Raw genomic sequence first — 22,827 nt, forward strand, 5'->3', positions numbered from 1 at the left:
AGATCAAAAACAACAGTGAAAGGTGTTAAATTGTGAGAAGCTCCTTAAACTGTAATGAATCTATTTTGATGTGACCTTTTTACCTGTAGCAAACTACACAGAGTGGTTGTGCCTAGCTCACCCATCTGAACAGTGCTGACGAGTGGGGCTCAGTGAGGTTCTTGATGTTGTGCAGCGCTGTTAATTGATGGTTGTCTGAGGGGAGATGTTAGTTCCAGGTTTATTATGCAGCATTGAGGGGTCAGCCTGTGCATGCAGTCCGCATGTGTCTGCAGTGCCATCTAGTGGCATTCGTTTGTATGGCTTTATATTGAGATTTGTTGTGACTGGTTGGAGTTTGCTGTTTTGAATGTCGTTTTTCAAACCGTATTTACTGCACAGGAGCCAGCTTAAAGTAAGAGGGGAATGACATTGTGACATTGGTGTAGATTTAGTTTCTCAGACATTTGATTTCACTTTGAGTGCGGTGAACCCTGTTCATCCCGCCTCCACACAATAAGATGACTTCCTGTGAAACAGACCCCATTGGGTCCTCACTGACTGAGCGTGAGGTTCAGAAGGGGGTCCTAATACCTGGTGCACAGCAAGTGAATTGGTTGTGTTGTGGCAAGATAAATGGTCTTTCCCCATACTTTATGAAGATGCTAATGGATCTGTGAGAGTGCTAAGAATTTGGGTTAAATCCAATTTGTAGTAGCTCTTTTGTTTTGAAGATGTTAAAGGGGGTTTATTGAAATTCCAGGTAAAGCTGGTTTAGGTCAGGTTGAGTCAGCCTCGTTTGGGGAATGGCACAAATTAAACAAAACTGCAAGGATTCATTCTATCGATTCCAAAAAGGGGCTATCGATTCCAAAAAGCACGGAGTCCAGTTCACAGATACTATTTAAGTCTTCTTAATACAGTTACGTGCAGGAGGGGGCGCTATTGCATAGAGATATATGTGTAACGTGTGTTTCCCCTCAACAGGAATCGACAAGGAAAACGTGGAGCTTTCTCCAACTAGCGGGCACACGAACAGCGGGCGGACGAGGCACGGGTCAGCAAGCCAAGTCCAGAAGCAGCGTAGCGCCGGGAGTTTCAAGCGCCCCAGCATTAAGAAGATTGTGTGAAGAAGGGTCATTACATCCTCCAGACTCCCCCTGACCAGTCATGATGCTGCACTTTCGTTTTTTGTTCGTTCCTGGGTTGTTTCTTTATTTTTTATTTTATTGTTTCTCCTGTCAAGTCAGCCAAGTTGCCTGACGATCAAGATTATTGAAGAACTGCCTGAATTTAAAGCCTATTATTATTATTATTATTATTATTATTATTATTATTATTATTTTTTTTTTTTTTTTTAGAAAGTGTTTCCAAAGCATTCTAGAAGAAAATTTAGTTCAAGTATATCAATTTAGGTAACAAAATGTCATTTTTTTTCTTTTTCTTTTTTTAGCTGGAAGCACTGAAATTCATAGCACTGCAGCAGTTGTCTTAAAAAAAAAAAAAGGAAGCCATTCATTAGTTCTACTTTTTTTTTCTGCTTTTATCATTTTTGCCTTTTTGTAAAAATGAAAAAGTGTTGAGAGAAAAAAAGGAAAAGAAAATTCAGAATATTTGCACCCTTTTCTTGAAACGGCAAAGTGGCTTTCTTTATGGTTGGACACAATGGAGTCAAAGGAGAAGGCTGGAAAGAGGAGAGCTAAGAGATCGGCAAGAAGTAGCCTCATGAACACACTTTTTGTTTCGTGTTTTTTTTTTTTTTTCTTTTTGTAAGGACTAAGATAAGCAGGTTAATCACAGGTACGGTTTGAGGATTGAACTTCAAGTGAAAGTCAAGATTATATATGTAGGAGTTCTCATTGAATTAGAGTAGCTGGTAGTGTGTGTGTTTTGTGGAACTGCAAAGTTAAGGGTTGTGCAGTACAAAGCAGAAGACCGTATCCCTAGTGAATTGCACACCGCTCGGGGCACACTCGGTTATGGGTGTGCAATAACCGAGACAGCCCAGGGCAGGGCACACGTTGCAATTCAGTTTCCAGTCCCTTCTTCAAATCGAATTCCATTTCCCTAGTCACTTCTTCTAATCAGCTCCATCCCATCGTTGATGAAAATTGCAATCGGCAGCATTCTGTTCAAACGAGCTTCGCGCCGTGGCAGCACAGTCCTTCGAAGGAACTGGAATTGGGAATTAATTTTTATACAGGCATTGGAACTGAACAGCAGGAGTTGACCCCGAGCCTGGTCGAGAGAGAAGAGATAGGCGAGGGCTTTTCTAGTTAGAAGTTATATCACATGCCTAAATCATTTCAAAGTGTAGCGCAAAGTGACCCCCTGTGCAGTCACTTTATACTAGTTAAATCAGAAGAAAACTTGATAATAAAAATGCATAAATCTAGTGTCCGTTGTGTGGCTTCATCAGGGTTTTCAAACTGAGCATTTTGAAATGTGTGTAATTTGTGATAAAATAGCCCTTGATTTGGATAGTGAGGACAGGTAGGGTTTGACTTTGAGTGGCTTGTGTTCCACAGAATGTGTATCATTATAAAATGCATCCTATAATGCTATTTAAAAAAAAATCTATACAGTAACCAATATTCTACAGTCAGATAGCAATGTCCCTGTATAGCAGAGTAGTCACATTGAAGAACTTTTTTTTCGTTATCATTATTTTGCAAAGATCGACTTAGGACAAGACACTAGGAATAATAACGTGAACTTGTAAATATTAAAATGCTTTTATTTTATCGATTTTAAAAAAAAAAGTTTAATTTGTTTACAGTGCAGTACGAAAACAATGGATACAATCATAATATGCAAACAATTTGCCAAAATAATATAGAATTTCAAAATAATAATAATAATGATGATGATGATGATGATGATGAGTACTGTGTCAGGATCCTCTGTGTTCGTATTGAGTAGCATGCAGGTTTTGTGAGGGTCGCTGTAAGGGAAGCGTTCAGGTTCAATTAGAGACAGTATTGAGACATGGCCGATTCAGAGTATGAAGGGATGCAGGGTATTGTGCTGTTTGTTTTTTCTGTTTGTTATATAAACTCCTTACTTGATTGAAACGCAATCTACTTACAAGTGTAGTTGGACAGTAGACTGCATCAGCCGGGGCAGATTCTGGTTTTGCCGAGGTTTCCGCCTGGCTGTTCAGAGGCGCGATGATGTGACAAAAAACACTGCAAAGCTTAGCGAATTTCTGTATTGATTTTGGATGTTATGACTGCAGTCAGCCAGAATGTAACTGGTACCAGGTTTAATCGCAGACCAGCTTAGTCATAAATGTACAAAAAGGGTTTGTGCGCTTTTAATATTTGGTGCAGTGGTGTTAATTAAAAAAAATATATCATTAGCCCACAGCGTAAAACAAAATGGGAATGGAGCAGTGTTTAATATACTGTTATTGTTCAACAAGAGAGTTAGCTTTGTTTACAGAGATTTAATTTGAATTATAAAATAAATAAATAGAAACATTGGGCAAAGTATTATATTAGCGTTAATCAAATCCAGTGTTGTTCATGCAAGCGGCTTCTCGTCTGTATAGTATTTAAGAGAGGCTGAAGCAGCTCCAGGTGAGGAGCGGCTGATTCCAAGTAAGCGTTGGTGCATAGCTGTTAACAGACCTGCTCAGTTTCAGCGTGGAAGTAATTAGCAGTTCACCTGAAGCTGTGTGTTTTGTAGACACAGCTTTTAAATTGTGACCCAAACTAGAATTAACTGATTAAAAAAAACCACACACTTTTTTCTCACTTCTTAGTGAGTACACCTGACCAACGCGTTTCTCCATTATTCAGTGCAGTATTCCTGCTCCGAGGTGATCGCTGTCACAGCTATGGCATCTTGGGAACGACAGTCCTTTACTACGTGGTTTAATCAGCTTTCAGCATCAGGACAGGCAGATCTATCCAGCAGTTTGGTATAGGCGAGAGAGTCAGGCGTAGTGTTGCACTACTCCAAACTGCGGTCACGGATTTCAATTCTAGGGTTTAATGAACTCAAATTCGGCACGTCTTGCCTGAGGTTATGCAAAACAAAGACTTTGCCGCAAGCAGTTACCTTTTGAGTGTTGGCCACACTAATTATTTTTTTTGGTTTTGTTTTGTTTTTTTAAATGCAGTACGTTCACCTTTTGTAAATAGTTTTTGTGTAAAATTTGACAAAGGTATATTTACTACACTGTAAATACATGTGATGATAAATTGTATTATTTAGCTTTTTTTTGTAAAGCAGTTAGTTTGCTGTACATGTATAACATACAAATGTAATTATTCTAGTGTTAGTAATGTTAACTCTCTCTCTCTCTCTCTCTTCCCTTCCATTGCATTACACTATGTCATTAAAACAAAAAAGGAACAGCCAGTAGAATATAAAATTGCTGTGTATTATAAACTCACACTGTGTATGATAAACTTACTGTTCCCATTTTGGGCCTAACCTTGAGAAATGATACCTTCAAACCCCCCCCCCGTGCGCTCGAGTCCTGTTCTTACTGTAAGACAAGCGTCTGTGAGCAGGAGGAAGGAGGCGGCTGTTTAAATCTAGATGGATTTGTTAATCGTAGGTACCATTGTAGAAATCATTATTCAAGAAATGTGCTGTTCTCCTCGTCCCTGTCCCCCCACTTTATGTATGTATTTCTTTTTTTGAAAGTAAAATGTAAATTGAACCTGTTATCAAGCGCTACGTGTGTGTGGTTCTGAACAACTGGAAAATCAGTTCAGTACAGTGGGGTGGGGTGGGTGCTCATGCACACGGACGCACGCACCCACACACACGCACTCACTCCCTTGTCTGATTTGCACACATGTGCCACTAGATATCCCTAATAAAAGAAGCACCACTGATAGGATTCATTGCTCTGCTGTGAATGAGTCTTTCAACAGCCAGCACTGAAGTGGGTGTCAGGCTCCATAGCCCTCCTGCAGTATCTCCAGTTATGAGAGAATCTGAGGATTGAGATGAGAGGAGGGGGGAGGGGGGGAGTTGCTGGAATCTGAATTGATATCCTGTAAATGTTTCCCTGCCTAATCTCAACACCCACCCCCCTCTGAATCATAACAGAGTTCTTGTATAGCTACCTGGCTTCCTGGAGTGAAAACAGAATCATGGCCAGCACTTTGCAAAAAGAGACTTTACTTTAGTTTTTGACAAGCATCATGTGTTTAGTTATATAAGGATGTGGGATTAAGGCTTTTTGGGTGGTGCATGTGAAAATAAACAATGCCTCCAGTACTGGAACTCTTCCCAGTGTAGTGTCATTAAGTTAATCAAACCACAGGACAGGCGGTCCTGCATCCAGATTTCAGTTCTGGTGTGTGTTGTTGGTTTAACCAGCCTGCTGTTCTGTACCAAATGAGACAGACCTAGCACAGAGTGAGCAGGATGGTTAGGCATGTGTCCTTATTGACCTGAGGTCTGCACAGTGAAATATTTGTATTTGATTGTTTGCAGATTGACAGTCCAGGTCTGTGTTCCCGTATTTGGAAAGATCCTTCCCTGCCCCTCTAATAATTTAGTACTGTCACCTAATTTTAGGTTATTTTTTCTTTTAATTGGAGGTTGGTCTCTGTATAAAACACAATCGTTCAACCTTTGCTTAAACACTCCTTTTAAAGTCCATGCACAGGCAGAGCCTGTTGACTGCCAGGTAACAGACCCGAGGGGCATTGTGACTGCCATGGTGTAAGTTTGCCCAGGAGCCTCACTCTCAGTGCAACTAGACAACCAAGAAGAACATTAACTGTGTCAGCGTCCGCTTTGTATAGATGAAAGCATGCAAGTTCTTATTTATTCGATGCAGAGGGCGTGTACTGCACTGGCAGGTTTTTGCACAGTATAATGAAAAGTGATTAATTCTATAGGTCACTATACTTCACTGCGCTGGTCCGTCTCCCATCTCCCTGGAGGAATCCTGAACAGAAATCAACGAGGGATGCTCCCGAATCTCTCTGCAACAACGCCTTCCAGACCAGTCAAGGCGTCCTCCTGCCTGCTCTTGGGATCCCTACACCCTATTGACACTGCTGTGGCAGGTTTTTTGTTCATTCCCCTGTACATTTGGAAGCCACGTGACTCCTAAATGTTATGGTGCTGTAACTACCAGTATGTCTCAGTTTGAATTGTTAGTTCGTATTTAAGATGATGACGCTGGCCTGATGGTGTTATGATTTAGAGCACAGCAAGACATCCGTACCATGCATTTTACAGGGCTGTCCAATCAGAGTTCTTAACGGGTGAAGTGATATAAATGAACTACAGCAGGGGCTGGATGCAGGGTTACGTGGCTCACTTAAACAAACCAGAACAGGTTCTGTAACAAAGACAGAGAGAGTGCCGCTGCGTCCAGAAGCTACACGCTTTCAAGCTCTCAGCACCGCGACAGCGCGGATTCCTTGGCCGGAAACTAACGCCATTGAGGCTCAACCGGAGAGTTTCCCGTCCGTTGCGTGAGCCGGCATGGCGAGCGCAGGCGTGCAGTTTCGCTCGGGGAAAGCCCTGCGCGCTGACGTCACCCCGGCGCTCTCGCGAGCTTTGAGCAGCTGTTGGCTCTGTTTTCAGTTCCAGGGTTCGGGCTGCAGCACGTGGGGCAGTGAGAGCCGTCCTGGATGCGAGGGGGTGCAGCTGAATTACACACACTTTTACAGCGGAGTTGCGATTAATATAGTAAGTACCGTTAGCGGCAAGTTGAAATGGCTGCAATGCAAAGGCGTGCAAGCTGTAGTTGTTCAGCGGTGGTGCTGTATTCACAGCAGCGCCGGGGTGAGTAAATGCACATGCATGGCAAAGCCTAGTATTATACAAGCCATGCAGGGCAACTGAGCAAGGAAAACGGACCTGGCTTTAAAAAAAAAACAGAAACCTGCACACAGACTCTACCACGACTGCTAGCGTGCGCCTGTCTGTGTGGCGTGTTTGCAGGCAAGCCTATGTGAATTATTTTCCTTGTTTTGTTGTTAACCCGAGCACGCTGAAGGTTGGGTTTTATTTGATAGAGAAACAAGCCCGTGGCTGATTTGCAAGACCGAAATGGCAATAATATCGCGCAGCTTTGAGAGCTATTCTTCCATATTGCTAGTGCAGCGCGAACAGGACAGAAAGCTGCACTCCGCCTGGAGACGGTGTGTGAAATTGAATCTAATTTCGCGGAGTGCATTGCATGATACAGAGGTGCCACCACAAAGGAAAGTGCAGGTGACGGATTATTCAATTCTAGTAAAACGCCTCTATGGATAGGGATCGGGCTCGGGTATCGCAGTGCTGTGCTGGCTGAAGCCGTTTCGCTGGCCTCGGAGCAGAGGATTATCGGTATCGGTGGGTTTAACCAGAAAGAAAGGTGGTGTTTTTACACGAGTGCTGTTCCAGGCTGCTCATCCTTCACAGCTCTGACCGGAGAAGTGATGGAAGCATAGGACCTGGTGCGGCCTAGCGTGCGCCTTGCCCAAGCTCTCCGTCTTATTTTTAATTATTTTCTTCCCGCTTGCACTTGAATCTAGTGTTGGTAAATGTGTGTGGTGACATGCAATTGAGAGATTTAAAACATGTTCTCGGTTTCGCGGTGTTATTTTGCAGTTTGCGTATTCTGTAGCGGGACCCTTGTCTTGTATAACGGCGCTGTCTTTTATATCATACGCATTATAATCTCTGAAAATGGTAGCGTGCAGTGGTATTAATAACCGGCGGTAGTTACGCGAGCCCTTTGCTGTAAGAAATCGGTTTATTTTGCTTTTAGCGAGCGCTGGGACCATCGGTGCTTTGCTTGCCGGGTGTAAAACTTACCCCAGCGCCTCTGCAGTTTGCTGTGTGGTTTGAACAAGTCAAGCGTTTGGTGTTCCCGTTCAGTCGGTCTAGTGTAATTAACCGTACCGTTAGCAGCTGAGCTCGTAGCTTTGTGTTGGTTTGACGGGGCTGGACAGTTTATATGCCGGTGTGTTGAGCTGCACTGAGGGGGGATGGCGTGATCCTCGCGTTATTCAACACTCAAGGTCGTATACCCACGCAGCGAGGATCTTGACGTTTTTTTTAATTTTTGTATTTTTTTTTATTATTTTTTGTTAACCATTTTCCCTTTATTAAAACTCTTAACGCTGTGTTGCGTTTATTGGGAGCTGAAAAGCCGTGTTCGCTGACTGGGTGAGGTGCAGCAGTTAGGCCCGGTGGACCGTAGCTATGCGTGTGAAGGAGACCTTTCCTGTAGTTTGTAGGTCACACAAGACGAGTTGCATTTGGAAGTCGCTGGTCGTTGCCGGGTTGTAATTTTAGAAATGTCGCTCAAGTCCCCCGTCTGGCTGTTTCAGGGATACTTGCTCCTCCCCCCTGCCCCAACCAGAGAAACAGCAGACTCTATCCTTAACTATACTGGGCTTTCATACAGCTGAATCTTATAGCCTAGTATTTGTGGCACCTGTTGCAAGCAAAACGTGCAAAGTGCTGGGGGAGGGGGGAAAACACAGTTTCAAAGCTGGGCTGCAGCTCTGTGTCAGTGCTGAAGGGCTCTTTGATGTGATGAACATGTGGACTCGGATCACCTTGTTTAACCTGAAACGTGCTGCGTTCAGCACTACAGCACCTCTGCATAATCGAATTTTGAATTCACACGACTTTGTGTTGCTGCTTCAGACCATAAATTGTACAACATCAAAACTGTTGTTGGTGAATTATTTGTTTTAGGTGCAAAATCAAACCAACTGGTAATAGAAATTCCACCTAAAGGCATTTTTATTTATTTAAATTACTAAGTAAGAATACATCAGAATACATACTACAGTGAAACGGTTGAAGTCAGGTAGCTGGGTGCTCCTGTGACCGTAGTGACTGTCTGCACTCTGTAATAGACACGATTGCCGGAGGGTTACTGGAGTCTGTCTGTTATTTAGCCCTTTCTGTATCTCTGTCTAAAAGGGTGTAAACCAGGGACTTCTAGGAACCAGTTTACTTTTGTTTTGTCTCTAATTCAGTAAGATTGCATGTTCATACAGGCACCAGGCATATTTGCAGTTGTGCAATTGGAAGCAAGCATTTCAATTATTAATGAGAAGGAAGTGGCTTTTTTCTTTCACAATGCATTCTGGTACTGTTTTACACCTCTCGTGGATACCTTTCACAGCAGGGCTGCACCTGTGCATTGGGTTGTGAGTTTAAAAGCCTGGGCTGTCCTGGTGTATGTGGAGTCGCATGGTAACCCTGTCTCTGTCTGGAGGCAGGAGCCCAGGAAGGTGTTTCTGTTTTAGGGGGGTGTTTCAGTGTGAGGTGGATCTGCTTCCCCTACCTGTTGAAACTCCCTCGTTGCTTCCTTGGCTGCGAGGCAGCTGATTGGGGCAGGCTGTTTCTTTTCATAGGCAGGGCCCGGGACTCTCTCTGAAAGCAGACACCAGTAACTGATTCTTCCTGTGAGCCCTGCAGACGGCAGCGCGTTGGCCACATGTCCACCGGATTCATAAATAGACACGTTGGCGAGATAACGTCTGATCCCTTCTTTTGAAGTGTCTGCTGTGCAGGGTAGCCCTCTACGTGGTTATTGAGAAACTGGGTTATTGGGCCACGGCTAAACCCTGCCTTACTGCTGCTGAGTGGTTAAGCGTGTGTCCCTGAGAAGTGGCTGGGTGTCCAACTAAAGTGGTCAGCATGCATTTTTGGAAGATCGCCTTTTAATTGGGTTGTGTTACTCAAAGCCACGCGAAATGGAAAGCATTCGGCTTCGTCTAGCTCTGCATTAATACACCCGAAGTTTAAACAAAGTCAGGTTGGGTTTGGGCTGCTTGGAAAGTAGCAGCTGGGTGAAGGCTTTGTTCCTACATTTGCACGTGGATCAAAGTGCAGGTAGGTAATGTTGCGTGGGTGCAGCCAGGTGTGTACGGTAGATAATGCTTTACTATAAAGAGGCGTGGTTATAAACGCAGAGACTCTTACTCTGGTGTGAGGAGTCCGCTCAAGAAGAGACCTTGTGAAAAGAAAATGAGAAGCTGAAAGAGAAGATTCTCCAGGCACTGGAAATGATCTTCCTAGCCGGATTTTATTCAAGCCCTGCATTTAATTTTTTTTTTATCCCCAATACGGTGTCAATGTAGAGGGAGCTTGTTGTCGCAAGCGGGGAGTTGTTTGTTGGGAGAGGAGAGGCGGGAGAGCTGTGGTCCTGACGCAGGTCTCCGCGTCTCGATTTTAAAGTGAAACGGTTGTGAAGCTAGACTGCAAGTGGGATTGAGGTGCACCAGTCTGGGCGTGTTTGCTGTCAAGCTTTCAAAGTCCCTGCCTGGATAAACTTCTGGTTAGTACTCTAGTGAAACCCAAGGCGAACAAACCACACGTTCGGTGAGAAGTAGGCTTTTCTGCTAGCGGTCTGACTGTGATCTGGGTCGAAGTCCATATAGCGTTAGTGCTGTAGCAACTTGCTTGTTGAAATGTATCTCTGTGATAAGAGCGTGCAAGCTTGGCAGTCCTGTATTCAAGTAGGCTGGCTAGCAAGCAGGCCCTCTGCAGGAGTGCTGGTGTTGTAACAGTGCTGTGTGTCACCAGTCGTTGCATACCAGTGGCTGGGTTGTGCTTCTGATGTTTAAGGAAAGGCATGCCGTCCCTTCCTTTTATAACTTGGACTGTGCACATTACCGGACCACTGAGAAGCAAAGCAGAGTTTGGCATTCAACCCAGGCAGCTTGATGAGTTATTGTCACTGTATGTGGTGCTGCTACAGTAGACCCTAGAAATACAAATAGAGAGAAAGGACACACAGGTTTGAACAGCTTTTTATTTATTTGGAATCTGCAGTGTGTTAATGACCCACATCAAATAATTAGCGGGATAGATTACAGACCACATCTAACATTACGCATAGTGTGTGAGAGTGTGTGTGTGTTTAATTGTTTTATAAGACGCGGTATCATACAAGGAAGTAAAGCTGTTTTTAGTGCGTGCTGTACGTGTGGGTATTTGATCACTGCATGGTATTTGATTCTGGCCTGCCTCTGTGTGTTGTGCTGTATGAACCAGCACTCTTGTTATTTCTCTTCTCTAACTCTGGAATGAATCTGTGTTGTAGATCATTTTGTTAACCTCTTCGGTCACTGCGTGTAGAATTGTACCTCGACAAATTTCCTGTCTGTATGTATCCATTTCATATTTAGTTTCGTTTTTTCGCTGGGCAACTTCTCTAACTTTTTAAAACGTCTAAAAATTCTAATAAAGTTGTGACTGACGGGAATGAAGTGGTGTAGCGCAGGGAAGTCCTGGACCAGCTAGTGTTAAAAGCCTAGAGCTATAATGGCACAGGCAAAACCTTGTGCCTCGTACAACAGGATTGAAAACAAGACTCCCGCTGCAAAGCGCTTTGAGACGATTGCAGGTTTGTGCCGTGGAGTCTCTCTGCTCCGTGTCTGTACAGCAAACCTATTTGAATGAGCGTTTAGGCTGCCAGTGTGATCTGTGGTGTTACTACAAAGGAAATCCCTGACTCCCAAGTTGTTGTTCTTCCTGTCCTTCACAATCGCTCTATTGAAACCCATGCTTTCCTGGAATGTAAATGAAACGGGAACAAAGAGCAGAGATTATTCCTATGTTTTGTAGTCGTGCCGCCACAGCCATTTCAGTTACACAACAGAGAAGCAGTGAATTATATACACACACACACACATACTGTCTTCATCCTGTGCGCAACCCAGAAAGGGCACTGACTTGTTGAAATAATTTAATTCAAACACCCCAGCCTCCTTGCATGAAATGCTATTATTAAATACTTCCATTAGTAAATCGTGTAAAATGCTCCCGCGAATGCTTTTTTTTTTTAAAAACTCCTCAGATTGTGTTTTTAAGATGCAGGTATTGGTTAGTAACCCTTGTTAATATTGCATGCTCTCAAACTCCAGGACGACCAAAATACTGGAGCAGGTTTGAGTTCACAGAAGGGTAGCTGCTGAAGAATTTCACAGCTAATGATAAAAGTGATTTTGAAAAAGCAGGACTGGGTGTGTGGAGTAAGTTTCTTGCCAGTGAAGACACCGTTTTATGTAGGAATGAGTTGGGTCAGTTTCTGGTGGGAGTGAGCCAGGTACTTGCTGATGTGTGATTTGCTCCTGAATTAATTTCTTTCTTTTTGGTTTCTTTACCAGCAGGTGAAGCTTCGAGGGTGCAGCGCAGATGGCACTGAGATTTCGCTCGCTTATCCCCTACACGTTGCCTGGCGTGCTGGCCCTGATTGGCTGGTGGTGGTACGTCTCTCGCAAGAAAGGGCGAATCAGCAGTCACGACACGGAGGATGGGGTCAGCCTTGAGCTGCCGGAGCAGAGCGCCGTCACGACTGGAGCTACAGCTTCCGCTGAAGACAGCAACAGAATCCTAGAGGAAAGAAACTTAACTCCAACTGCTGCTGCTGAAGCCAACACAGACTTCGAAAGGAAAAAACTAAAACAGAACAAAGAGAAACGACAAGAAAAAAAAGCAGCAGCGGCGGCAGCCAAACAAGAAGTAGCAGTAGAGATTCACATGCCAGTGTCTGCGTCTGCAATGGAAAGGCTGGCACAGACCTTGCCAGTAGAAACGCTCAGAATGGACGCAACCTCAACCTGCAGCAGCTCGCTTGCTGAACTCGACACCGGAACGCCAGAAGCAGCGCTGGTGGCGATACTGGCTTCCAAAGAGGGGTGCATTGTGACATCATGTGCACAAGAGCCTTCCGTCCTCCATCCACGGAATACTGAGGAGGGCGCACCCACATCGCTGAGACCAGTGGGAGCTGAAGAAGCTTTCCTCTTGACTGAGGAGCTGCAATGTTCTGACGCTCCGCTGTTGGAAGAGTCCGTAGTGGTGCCTGCCGCTGCCGCCACCACGGCGAACGTGATCCTCTCCTCAGTGGAGGCCAGCGAAAACAAACAGAAGGAAATGGAGGAGGTGCTGCAGTTGGTGGCAGCAACAGCATTTGAAGTTCTAGAAACCAAGGCAGTCTCCTCTGACGCCCGGCTGACTGAAGCGGTAAGGCCCGAGCCAGAAGGAGAAGTAGCGGCGGACAAAATCTCGGTGCCTTTTACAGAGAAGAAACAACAGGCAGCAGCTGTAAAAGCTACAGAAAGCAGCCCCAGCCGTCCGCTCTCCAAAGATGAAACGTCTACAGCAACAGAAGAAGCAGAAAACTGCAAAACTAAATCAGGCAGTCGGGAGCCTCTCTGCTCAGAAATACACCCCTCCTCCTCCTGCTGCCTCGCAGCTACACCCCCACCGGAGGAGACCCCCAATCACAGGATAGGGAAACCGCTGGAGAACGGCCTATCGGAAGGCGCAGCGGGAAACATGGAAGAAATCGAGAGTCTGGCTGCCGGTTTAATTTCAGAGGTCATAATGGCAGCGAAGCAGGAAGTGCTTACCGTCAGTCAGTGTGAAGAAGTAGTAACTGTGGAGCAGAGAGGAAATGTGAAAGCAGAACACAGAGGAAGCAGCATCAGCCTCTCGAACGGGAGAGCGTGTGCGGTACGAGACCAAGAGAAGACGGAAAGCAGACAGACGTCGAAGGCGGCGGTGGTTCAGTCCAGCACGAAGATGGCGACGTCAACCCAGACGAAAGGCGGAGGAGACGGCCAAGCCAAAGCAAACACTGCGGAGGAGGAACACACGGCTGAAGTCCAAGTGCAGACCTGCCTGGTGTTGAACGGATGTCTGCCGACCATGTGGGAGAAGAGGCAAGAGAGCGGACGGAGAAGAGCGAGCGAGCAGAGCGTGTCGCTGGAGGCGACGCACCGACTCGTGGCGGAGACTGTCGCTGGAGCAGAGGATTCTGGGTGCAGCACCTGCCAGTCAGAGGACGGCATCAGCAGCGAGGACCTGCTGCAGAGCACAGGGCTGTCCGGCACGCTGCCCGAGCGTAAGGCGGACATGCTGGGTGTGTCGAACATCGAGGGAGTGTCTGAGTCAGGAGAGTCTGCCTCAGAAGTGGCTCAGGGAATGGAGAGCACGGAGTGTGGGAATGGGGGACTCGACGGCAGCGCTGCCAGCTTGAGGAACGAGAGCCGCTGGGCAACTGACACGGAAGCAGATCATTCTGGAGGCAAGTCACTGTGTTGAGCTATCCCTGCTGCTCGAGGTCGTTCAGTGCAGGGTTGTCATTTTTTGTACCATTACTCAGGTGTGGTTTGGCTAAATCCTGCCGCTTCCCAAAACTTCCGAAACGTTGTCTGCACTGTTGTAAATCCATGTAGGGCCTGTGTTTTGTGTGGTTTTTTTTTTTCTTTCCTTAATTTACTATAGGGTTTCTCGTGTGAACCGCTCCTTTTGAATTTGTTGGAACATAGAGGGCCTGGGGTTAATGCACTACTCTGTGTGATATGCATGGTGTAGTATGGCAGCCATTACAGATATCTTGTTTAAATGGTTGGGTTAATGCACTGCTCTGTGTGATATGCATGGTGTAGTATGGCAGTCGTTACAGATATCTTGTTTAAATGGTTGGGTTAATGCACTGCTCTGTGTGATATGCATGGTTTAGTGCCCTTCTGATGGGCAGTGCAGTCTCGTACTGTGTGCTGCAGATTCTCGAGTCCTCCGTTCTGCTGCACTGTTGCGTTCTGTGTACTGGGACGTGATGGTGCGAGCAGGTTAGTGAATTTTATATTGTACTTTTACAAGTAAACAACAGATCCTTGTTTGGGTGGAATTTTGGATTAAAAATGTTTTGCCTGCACATTTTTATATATTTATATTTTTCTTGTATTTGTTGGTCAGAACAATACTTGTTGGCATTCACAGCTGACACACACATGAATGAGCGGAATAATTTTTTTTTCCTGAAATACTGTTCTCTGAAATGTTACGGTTTGCAAAAGGTCATCCGTTTATTTAGTATGTCCATGCAAAAAACTGTCAGATTAGAAATAATAAGTGGATGGGTGGGGGAGAGAATCTGTGCAAAAATTTCACAGTATTTGAGAGAAGTAAAAAAAATAATAATTCTCCCCTATTTGTTAGCTGGGCATGCTAACTAGTACGGCGTGTGATTGATTTCTTTGTGTATATATATATATGGCCTTGCTGCCTCCTGTCCAGTGAGACTGCATTCCCCAGCGCTGTCACACTGCACTGTATAGAAGCGTTGTGAAGGTGCAGCTTGCCTGCATGTTCAGTGCTGCTCAGAAGGTTATTGCTTGTTGATTATTTACAGACTCGAACCTCAGCCAGTTCTTTCAGCTGCACAGTTTCCCAAACAGCGCGCGATGCTGCCGAGACATGACACGGCAAGGCAAACGGTTCTCCAAAGGACAATGCTTTAAGACTAGAAACCCGGCAAACGTTTAAGTTTCTTGTAATATTGCTACAGAGTACTGCATGTGGCTGCTAAAACGCTCACCCACTCAGAATCGCTTCCTGCTTCTGGAGAACTTGCAGTAAGTGTGGCTAATTTTTAGTGAGTTACCAGCCTGTGGGTGTTGCTGTGCTTCACTGACAGTATGGAGGCCAGCACTGTGTCGGTCAGCAGTGTGCTCGCATGGGAATGTGTGTTTCCTGAGATGCTGTGGAGGACTGTGCTTCACTGACAGTACGCAGGCCGGCACTATCTCATGTCTGTTTTCTGAGACGCTGTGTTTGTGCTGCAGGTTCTGATGTGAACAGCATGGACTCTGTAGACAGCGGGTGTACGCTGGGAGGAGAGACCCCTCGAACCAGCAGCCAGCAGTCACTGCAGCTGCTTAAATCGGAGCTCACCATCTGGGAAATTGAGGTGCCAAAGGTAAGACAGCGTGCAGCACAGGGATGGAAGCAAAACTCGGCAGTATTGTGTATTTTAATAGTTAGCAGTTTACTCTTCAGTAGCACAATAACAATGGGAAAACTTTTTTAAAGAGGTCTCTCAGACATCGGGTTCAGCTGGAAACAGTGTGTCTCATTAGGAGGGCTGGTGCTGCTGTGCTAAAGAGAGCTCTCTTCTAGACATCGGGTTCAGCTGGAAACAGTGGGGGTGGGTGTGTCTCATTAGGAGGGCTGGTCCTGCTGTGCCGGTGAGACTTTACATCTTGCTGTTTTGAGTTTTGTCAAGTCTTTTTAAGGATTTGGTAGATGAAAGAGAAACTCCTACTTGTTCGTAATGCAATGCGTGTCTCTAAAGCACTGTCCGGTTGATTTGTTGAACACTGGCTTCTCTTTGGAAAATATACCCTCCTGTTTCTTACACGGGTTCCTTAAACATCTTTGTGACCGATTTTAAAAATGTTTTGCAGCATCTTGTTGGGCGATTAATTGGAAAACAGGGACGATACGTGAGCTTCCTGAAGCAAAACTCTGGTGCCAAGATCTACATTTCAACCCTGCCTTATACACAGGAGTTTCAGATCTGTCACATAGAGGGTGGGTCCTGCCGTGTCTTCGTGTCGTGTGTTTCTGAGGTGTTTCAGAGGCTACCTCTCTATTCAAGGTGCATTTCTCTCACGTCACGACTGTCATACAAAGTGCAAGAGGAAGTACACTCCACTTGAGTAGAGGCAGCCACTGAACTCTTAAACACAAGACCTTGAATCGGAATAAAAACAATTAAAGCAGCTGAAGAGCTGTTGTGTGTGTTTATATAGAACCTGTTGTGGTTTAAAGGGTTTGCAGAATTGTAGATTCAGAGTGCGAGATCTACCGTTTAATAAAACCCATCTTTGTGCTTTTTGTCCATCACTGGGCAGGGTCTCAGCCGCAGGTGGATAAAGCACTGGGGCTCATAGGAAAGAAGTTTAAAGAACTGGACCTCACCAACCTCTACGCCCCTCCGCCTCTCCCCCTGCCATCTCTGCCAATGACTTCCTGGGTAAGAGGACTGATGCATTTGAGCACTGCGGCTTGCGGCACGCTGTACTGCTGCTTCTAGCTGCTTCTAGGTGAAATGCAGTGTTCATAAGGGTTTTGGAAGTGTGTTTGGAGACCATTGTCTTTTACAAGTGCTTAGGATTCTTTAAATTTATTAAATTTAAAGGTCTGTTATGTACTACTCATTCTGCTTCAAGTCTTCAAATGGAAGCAGTCCTGTGCTGTGAATGAGACTATTTGCTTATTTAGAATGTATTGGGACTGTGTCCTGATGTGATCGCAGGGTTACAGAGATTCTGCTTCTCGTGTAATAGTGAAGCATGCTGTGTCCCTGTTCTGAACCCTCTCTCTCTCTCCTCTCTCGTAGCTCTTGCTCCCAGATGGAGTGTCTGTGGAGGTGATCGTGGTGAATATCATGACGGCGGGTCACATGTTTGTGCAGCAGAACACGCACCCCACGTTCCATGCCCTGCGCAGCCTCGACCAGCAGATGTTCCTGTGCTACGCGCAGCCCGGCGTGCCCGCTCTGCCCTCGCAGGTCGAAGGTAAAAGCAATGTGGAGAGTGCCTGCTTCTCTGGGGGGGGTGGGGGGGTTTGTGGGCACAGTCAGCATTTTTACCATAAAGGCTTTAAGAGAATTGCAGGGTGTGAGGAGCGAGTCGTTTTTCTACCCGGCTGCTCGGTGCTTGCAGTTTCTCTTTGGGGGGGGGGGAGGAGGCTGGGGGTGCTGGAATGCGGGGTTTCCCCTCAGCTGCTCAGGGACCTAAAATCTCCTGATCCCGCACCCCCAGGGTCTCCAGACGGGCTGCCTCCTCCCCTCCTCCAGCACCTCTGTTGCTGTGGGATACATCCAATCAAATCTTGTTTGCAACGCTTCCACTGCATAGCTTTTCAACAATAACACTGGGAAGGTTGTCCACTGTTAAGCATCCTGAAGCCCCTTCTCAGCCAATCTGTGTTTTGTTCCCCCTGGTACCAGTCGGAGTGATCTGTGCCGCGCCTGCCGTCGAGGGAGCCTGGTGGCGAGCTCAGGTGATTAACTTTTACAAAGACTCCAGCGAGGTGGAGATCAGATACGTGGACTACGGGGGCTACGAAAGGGTGAAGATCGATGCGCTCCGGCAAATCAGGTGAGCCGGGCATTCAGCTGAAATTAGATAATGACAACCCTGATCTTCCAGCACGCTCCGCCCAGAGTGGTTAACCTAGCACATTGTCGATTTCTCTGGGGTTTGTCGTGATGTTGATCAGCCAGTTTAAGATCAGATCAGTTTAAAAAAACCTCCAGACTCATTGCACTTGTGACCTGGAACCCCGTTGAAACCCAGGCTTCCAGTAATGACACTGCGCTGTGCCACACTGTCCTCCGGTAACCTGCTTGTTTGAAGGCCAGGCATCCCCTGCAGGCTGCTTGTGAAATTGCCTCTCTCGGTCGTCGGTCTCTGTGAAAGGATCGTCTCTTGCTGTGTCTCTTCCTGAGGGTGTTTATGGTGCACTACTGCACCCCAGCATTGGTGCACGTTACAAGCTGCTCATTTAAACTATTGCTGTTTTTAATGTTTGCATTTTATCATTTTCTATTCTCCTCCCCACAATAGATCTGATTTTGTGACACTACCGTTCCAAGGAGCTGAAGTCCTGTTGGATAACGTGGTGCCCCTTCCAGGTAACTGCTTGCTTTGGGCTGCAGTTGCCTGCGCCCTTTAATCTGTCTGAAGGATAAACAACTAAAAGAATCGGAGAAGTAATCCATCATTTCATTGAATCTCTCCCAGAAGCGTCATATACTTCATTATATATATATATATATATATATATATATGTATAATATATATATTAGATATATATATATAATATATTAATTGTGTGTGTATAATAGGCTTAGACCTAAAGTTGTTAGCAATGCAGAACTTTTTGGCCATAGCTGTAGTCCGATGCCTTGAATGTAAAGTCTCTATATTCCTTTTCTTTTAAGGTGAGGACAGGTTTCCCAGTGAAGCCGACTCCGTTCTTGAAGAGATGACCCGCGGTGCAGCTCTCCTAGCGCAGGTAAACACAGCTGCTATTTTAACATGGAACTACTGCAGCTCCTCCTTCCAGAAACTGCTGCTCCGCGATCATTAAGCATCGGTTTCAGTCCTTTTTGCTTCATTGCAGTCTGAGTGCTGTTTTATTTTAGCAGCCCTTCTTGGTGTTTTAGAAAAGTGTGAAGGGGTTTGAGCCCGTGGGTTTAGTCCTCACCAGGTTGATGGTGTGCTTGGCAGCATTTCTGAAATCCCTGTTTTGATCCAGCTGTCCCCTGAATGATCTATGAGATTAGCGGCTTGGCTCTGAAATTCTTTGCTGGACGGTCTTGCCCCTCTATCTCCAGAATGGTTTGAATGCATCCATACCCCTCTTCCCTCAAGATATTTACATGCATGCACTCGCTTGCTTTGCATCTCTCCTATAGAATTTATTTTTCATGCTGCTGTAGATCCAGCACACACAGTATAGTTCTGTTATGTGACCAACATTCACAGTGCATTTTGAACTCCTCCAGTGACTGCAAAGCAAGGTGCAATGATTCTGTTTTCCTGTGCAGGTTACGAACTACGACAGGAACACCGGCCTGCCTTTAATACAGCTGTGGAACATGGTCGGAGACGAGGCAAGTAGAGTGTGTGTGTGTAATTCAGATAGACGTGCCCCCCCCCCCCCAATTCCACAGTCAGACTGATTTTGCAGAAATCCTAAATATATTAAATTAATTGTTTTGAAAACCTGAAGTTCACTTTTTTTTTTTCAGCTGGTGTCAATAAACCGGGTTCTTGTGGAGAGAGGGTTTGGCTCGTGGGTCGACAACTTCTAACCAATCCTGGGAACCACTCCCCCCCCACCCCCCTTCTCTTTTTGCACTGCACACTGGGGTTAGGCTTGGCAGTAAAGATGGATTTAACAAAGTCATAAATGAACTGTCCTTGAATATAATAAGATGTCCATTTCTATATAGATATTTATATGTGGTACTTTTTTGAAGTGGTTTATTTTTTATTTTTTGTTTTTGTTTCCTCCTGCATTGTATTCTGCATACAGCCCTGTTTGATTCCTTTTGAGAGTTTGTATGCAGGCTGTCCAGTCACAATGCATCGTGGGGGAGGGGGGGTGAATATCACTGCTTTGTCCCAAGCCCAGGATAAGCACTTCTATTCCTCTTGAGTAAAATAAATAGTCCTGGCTGAGCAGACCCTTGACCATTTAAGGAGTTTGCTTTCAGAGGGCATTCTGTCTGAACCCGTGTTCGTGGGCATTTCAGCATGCTGGGTGTGAAGCACTAAGAGCAGATCTGGGACTGCATTCCCAGAGACACTTTAATGGGGTTTTTTTTTTTTTTTTTTTATAATATAACAATGTACAAACCTGTAAAGAAAAATCACTGCTTTACATGTCTTGCTTTGTGTGTGAACTTGTGTATCATTCTGTGTTTTGGAAGATATTCATTAAAGTAATCAGTTCATTTGTAGCTGCACACGCAACAAAAACTGATGCCAAGGAACGGTAGCCTCTTTGCTCGAATGTAGAACTGTGTCCTGTCATGCTGGCTTGATGATGGAGGGGAGGATCTTCCCTCTAGCCGGTGTGTTCTGCTCAGTATCGTGCAGAAAAGGCGGCTGTTTGAGGACATGTTGTTTTTTTTTTTGGCAGCCTCTTGTACATTTCAAAACCTGAACAAGGGGAGAAGCTTGTTGTCTGAACTGGCCTCATCTCGTGGGTGGTTTTGTGTTTTGTTGTTAAACTGTGGCCTTTTGAATTAGAGAATGTGTGCTCTGGTACGTTTTTAGAGTGGCCGGTCGCTTCAGCTCGGACCGCTCGATTTGGATAAATCCTGCCAGTGTACTTTTCATCAGGGATCGCTTGTCCTTCTGAACTACAACTAATGCAAGTGTATGGGAGCGTTTCAGATCGGTGCGTGATCCGTGGAACAAGCCCTCATAATAATAATGCTACTGCTTTCTGATCGAAGGATAATGTCTTGATTCTGGGTCAAACAGTCGGCATCACAAAGACTCTCGAATGCAGATGGGTCCAAACAAGTAAACTTCTCTGCTTGGTCGCTACAGCAGGCACCAGACAGAGGTGTGCAAAGGCTACAGCGTGCAGTTCAGAAACCCAAACCCTATTCATAGAGAATGTTTATCCACAGATGCTGTGTGTATCCATCCTGTTTTATTATGGGGATGCTGTTTCTGAAGCCAAGTCTACACTATTGTAATAATTAAATACTGACTGCTGATGCTAACTAAACTGTTAATAGCTGTACAGTATGTTTCAGGAAAGAGTGTCTTCAGAGTACTTGTTTTTTCCCCCAACCCTAAAATAACTGTAATACCGGCAGAACCGTCCACATTGAGCAGCAATACCTACCCATTGTGCTGCTGGGGTCCTGCAGTAACACTGAAACCCTGCAGCTGTTGTGAGGCTGTGTTTTTGTTACTCCTTGTTCTCGTCTCTCATTGGTCTTTCCAGCCCCAGCCCTTCGTGCCCACCTTCACTCAGGTTTCAGCTGAGAGCACAGCTTTTAAACACACGCTGCTTTCCGGGGCACCACATCCAGCACTCACCAAACAGCATCTGGGGCTTTTTGTTTGAAATGTGTGCATCAAACCACAGTTGGAAGTAATAAAAACGAGGGCATGGCGGAGAGAGAACCCGGGGGTCTGTGTGGAGAACTCTTCCCGGCTTTCATATCATACCAATGTGCTAAACTGTTTGCTCTGAAATGTAACTTTTTTTTTTTTCTTGGTTCGTGGCTGTTTGTAAATTTAATAAATACTGTACATGTGCACTGTGCACTCACTACAGCGTGTCATTCGCATCTCTTCAGTTTTGTGCTGGAGCTGCCTGGGTCCTCTCTGTCTCTCTCTCTGTGTCTGGTTGCAGTGGGGTGTGGTCCATGCTTTACACAGAGCAGCCCTGCCTTGTGTGAACAGTAACCCTGCTGTAGTTCCTTACACATCACCCAACCCCTTTTCCAAGCCCTCCAGTTTGTTTACCAAGCTCACCTGGGGCTGAAAGGAAAATCCTGCCCTGTTACAGAAGGGAATTCCGGTTCTGTGAGCAGGTCGGGGTTGCCAGGAAACACGAGAAGTCAAGCATGTAACAATGGAACACGTTCCCTTTAAAGGAGATGAAAGGTTTATTCTGCGGATCTGCACAGGGCAAAGCTGTTGCTGCAGTACACGTATTGAAAATGTTTTTATATAGCGCTGGACTTTTTCTCTCTCGCCTTTCTGCTTATCATAATCAGTTAAACTCCTCACTGTCCCTTCTTTTTACTGATCTTGCTATACAAATCTACTGTACATTTGTTTTTGTGTATAAAATTATTCTCATTTAATCTCTGACAAGCCTAACTGCCAACTCCACCCCTGTGCAGATCTATCTGTAAATGTAATACTTGTGTACTTTTTGTATAACAGTGGGTGGGGAAAACACAAAGAACAAATAAAACAAACAAGGGACTGACATTATTTTTGTTTTGTTTTTCAAAGTCCAGCCCATGTACTGTTTAGGTAGGAACAGTTCGATGTGTTTCACTTGGATCTGATCTGGTAAATAAAAACAACTGAATTTCATCCGTATTTCAAATGAAAATTAAACAATAAGACTTAGACAGAGCTGCTGCGTTTATTTAATTTTTTTCTAAACTCATGTATGGTTTGAATTGTATTAAATCTCCCTGGTTGTACAGATATACAAAATAATAAAAAAAAAAAACAACTATTAAAAATGATGGCTTCAATAACTTTCTTTTCTAACAAATACCGTGTAAGGCCACTAGAGGGCTCTCTAGGAGCTTTGAGCCGCAATACTGTGCTGCTTGTGAAATGGAAGACAGGTAAAGAAGGACGCTCTGTCTACGTGGTCGTCCTTACTCTTCGCTTTAACGTACGGTATAATTTCCATGCTTGATTAATAACTTCCAAACAGTCCGGAGCGTCTGTCTGTCTGAAGCGCGCATCAGGAGAATGTGTTCTTCACCGCGGCGCTTGATCAGAGTCTTCGGTGCAGTTACTGGAAGAGCCACTAGACGTCGCTCACGGC

At 45.2% G+C, this 22,827-nt stretch overlaps 2 protein-coding genes across 19 annotated transcripts in view; both read left to right on the forward strand.

The window, feature by feature from the left end:
• Nucleotides 1-4,659, forward strand: part of nf1a (neurofibromin 1a) — a 69,656-nt gene extending 64,997 nt beyond the window's left edge. For 11 of the 13 annotated variants that reach the window (XM_041241323.1, XM_041241324.1, XM_041241328.1 and 8 more), the window contains one exon: nucleotides 967-4,659. In XM_041241323.1, coding sequence (XP_041097257.1) covers nucleotides 967-1,109 — 143 coding nt within the window. In that variant the 3' untranslated portion in view covers nucleotides 1,110-4,659. The remainder of the gene's footprint in view (nucleotides 1-966) is intronic. The other 2 variants (XR_005948552.1, XM_041241331.1) reach the window with 2 other exon arrangements.
• A 1,870-nt stretch (nucleotides 4,660-6,529) lies between these two features.
• Nucleotides 6,530-22,513, forward strand: akap1b (A kinase (PRKA) anchor protein 1b). 6 transcript variants are annotated; one of them, XM_041241345.1, is made up of 11 exons: nucleotides 6,530-6,651; nucleotides 12,084-14,008; nucleotides 15,552-15,685; nucleotides 16,173-16,299; nucleotides 16,623-16,744; nucleotides 17,111-17,288; nucleotides 17,723-17,873; nucleotides 18,342-18,409; nucleotides 18,719-18,792; nucleotides 19,328-19,393; nucleotides 19,532-22,513. In XM_041241345.1, the coding sequence occupies exons 2-11, from the start codon at nucleotides 12,112-12,114 to the stop codon at nucleotides 19,592-19,594; spliced, it is 2,880 nt and encodes a 959-aa protein (XP_041097279.1). In that variant the 5' UTR covers nucleotides 6,530-6,651; nucleotides 12,084-12,111; the 3' UTR covers nucleotides 19,595-22,513. The 6 variants fall into 6 exon arrangements, with proteins under 6 accessions (XP_041097279.1, XP_041097281.1, XP_041097282.1 ...); XM_041241347.1 differs by having other exon boundaries at nucleotides 12,087-14,008; XM_041241348.1 differs by lacking the exon at nucleotides 6,530-6,651 and adding an exon at nucleotides 7,063-7,179.
• The last annotated feature ends 314 nt before the right edge of the window (nucleotides 22,514-22,827 follow it).

This window comes from Polyodon spathula, unplaced genomic scaffold, assembly GCF_017654505.1.
Source record: "Polyodon spathula isolate WHYD16114869_AA unplaced genomic scaffold, ASM1765450v1 scaffolds_766, whole genome shotgun sequence".
In the NCBI taxonomy this organism is placed as follows: Eukaryota; Metazoa; Chordata; class Actinopteri; order Acipenseriformes; family Polyodontidae; genus Polyodon; species Polyodon spathula.

Bases quoted from the DNA above. Each gene is read 5' to 3' on its own strand.
- akap1b (XM_041241345.1), top strand. From the start codon at position 12,112: ATGGCACTGAGATTTCGCTCGCTTATCCCCTACACGTTGCCTGGCGTG. The intron at 17,289-17,722 runs GTAAAAGCAATG...CCCTGGTACCAG, and splicing joins TCTGCCCTCGCAGGTCGAAG to TCGGAGTGATCTGTGCCGCG. The intron at 19,394-19,531 runs GCAAGTAGAGTG...TTTTTTTTTCAG, and splicing joins GGAACATGGTCGGAGACGAG to CTGGTGTCAATAAACCGGGT.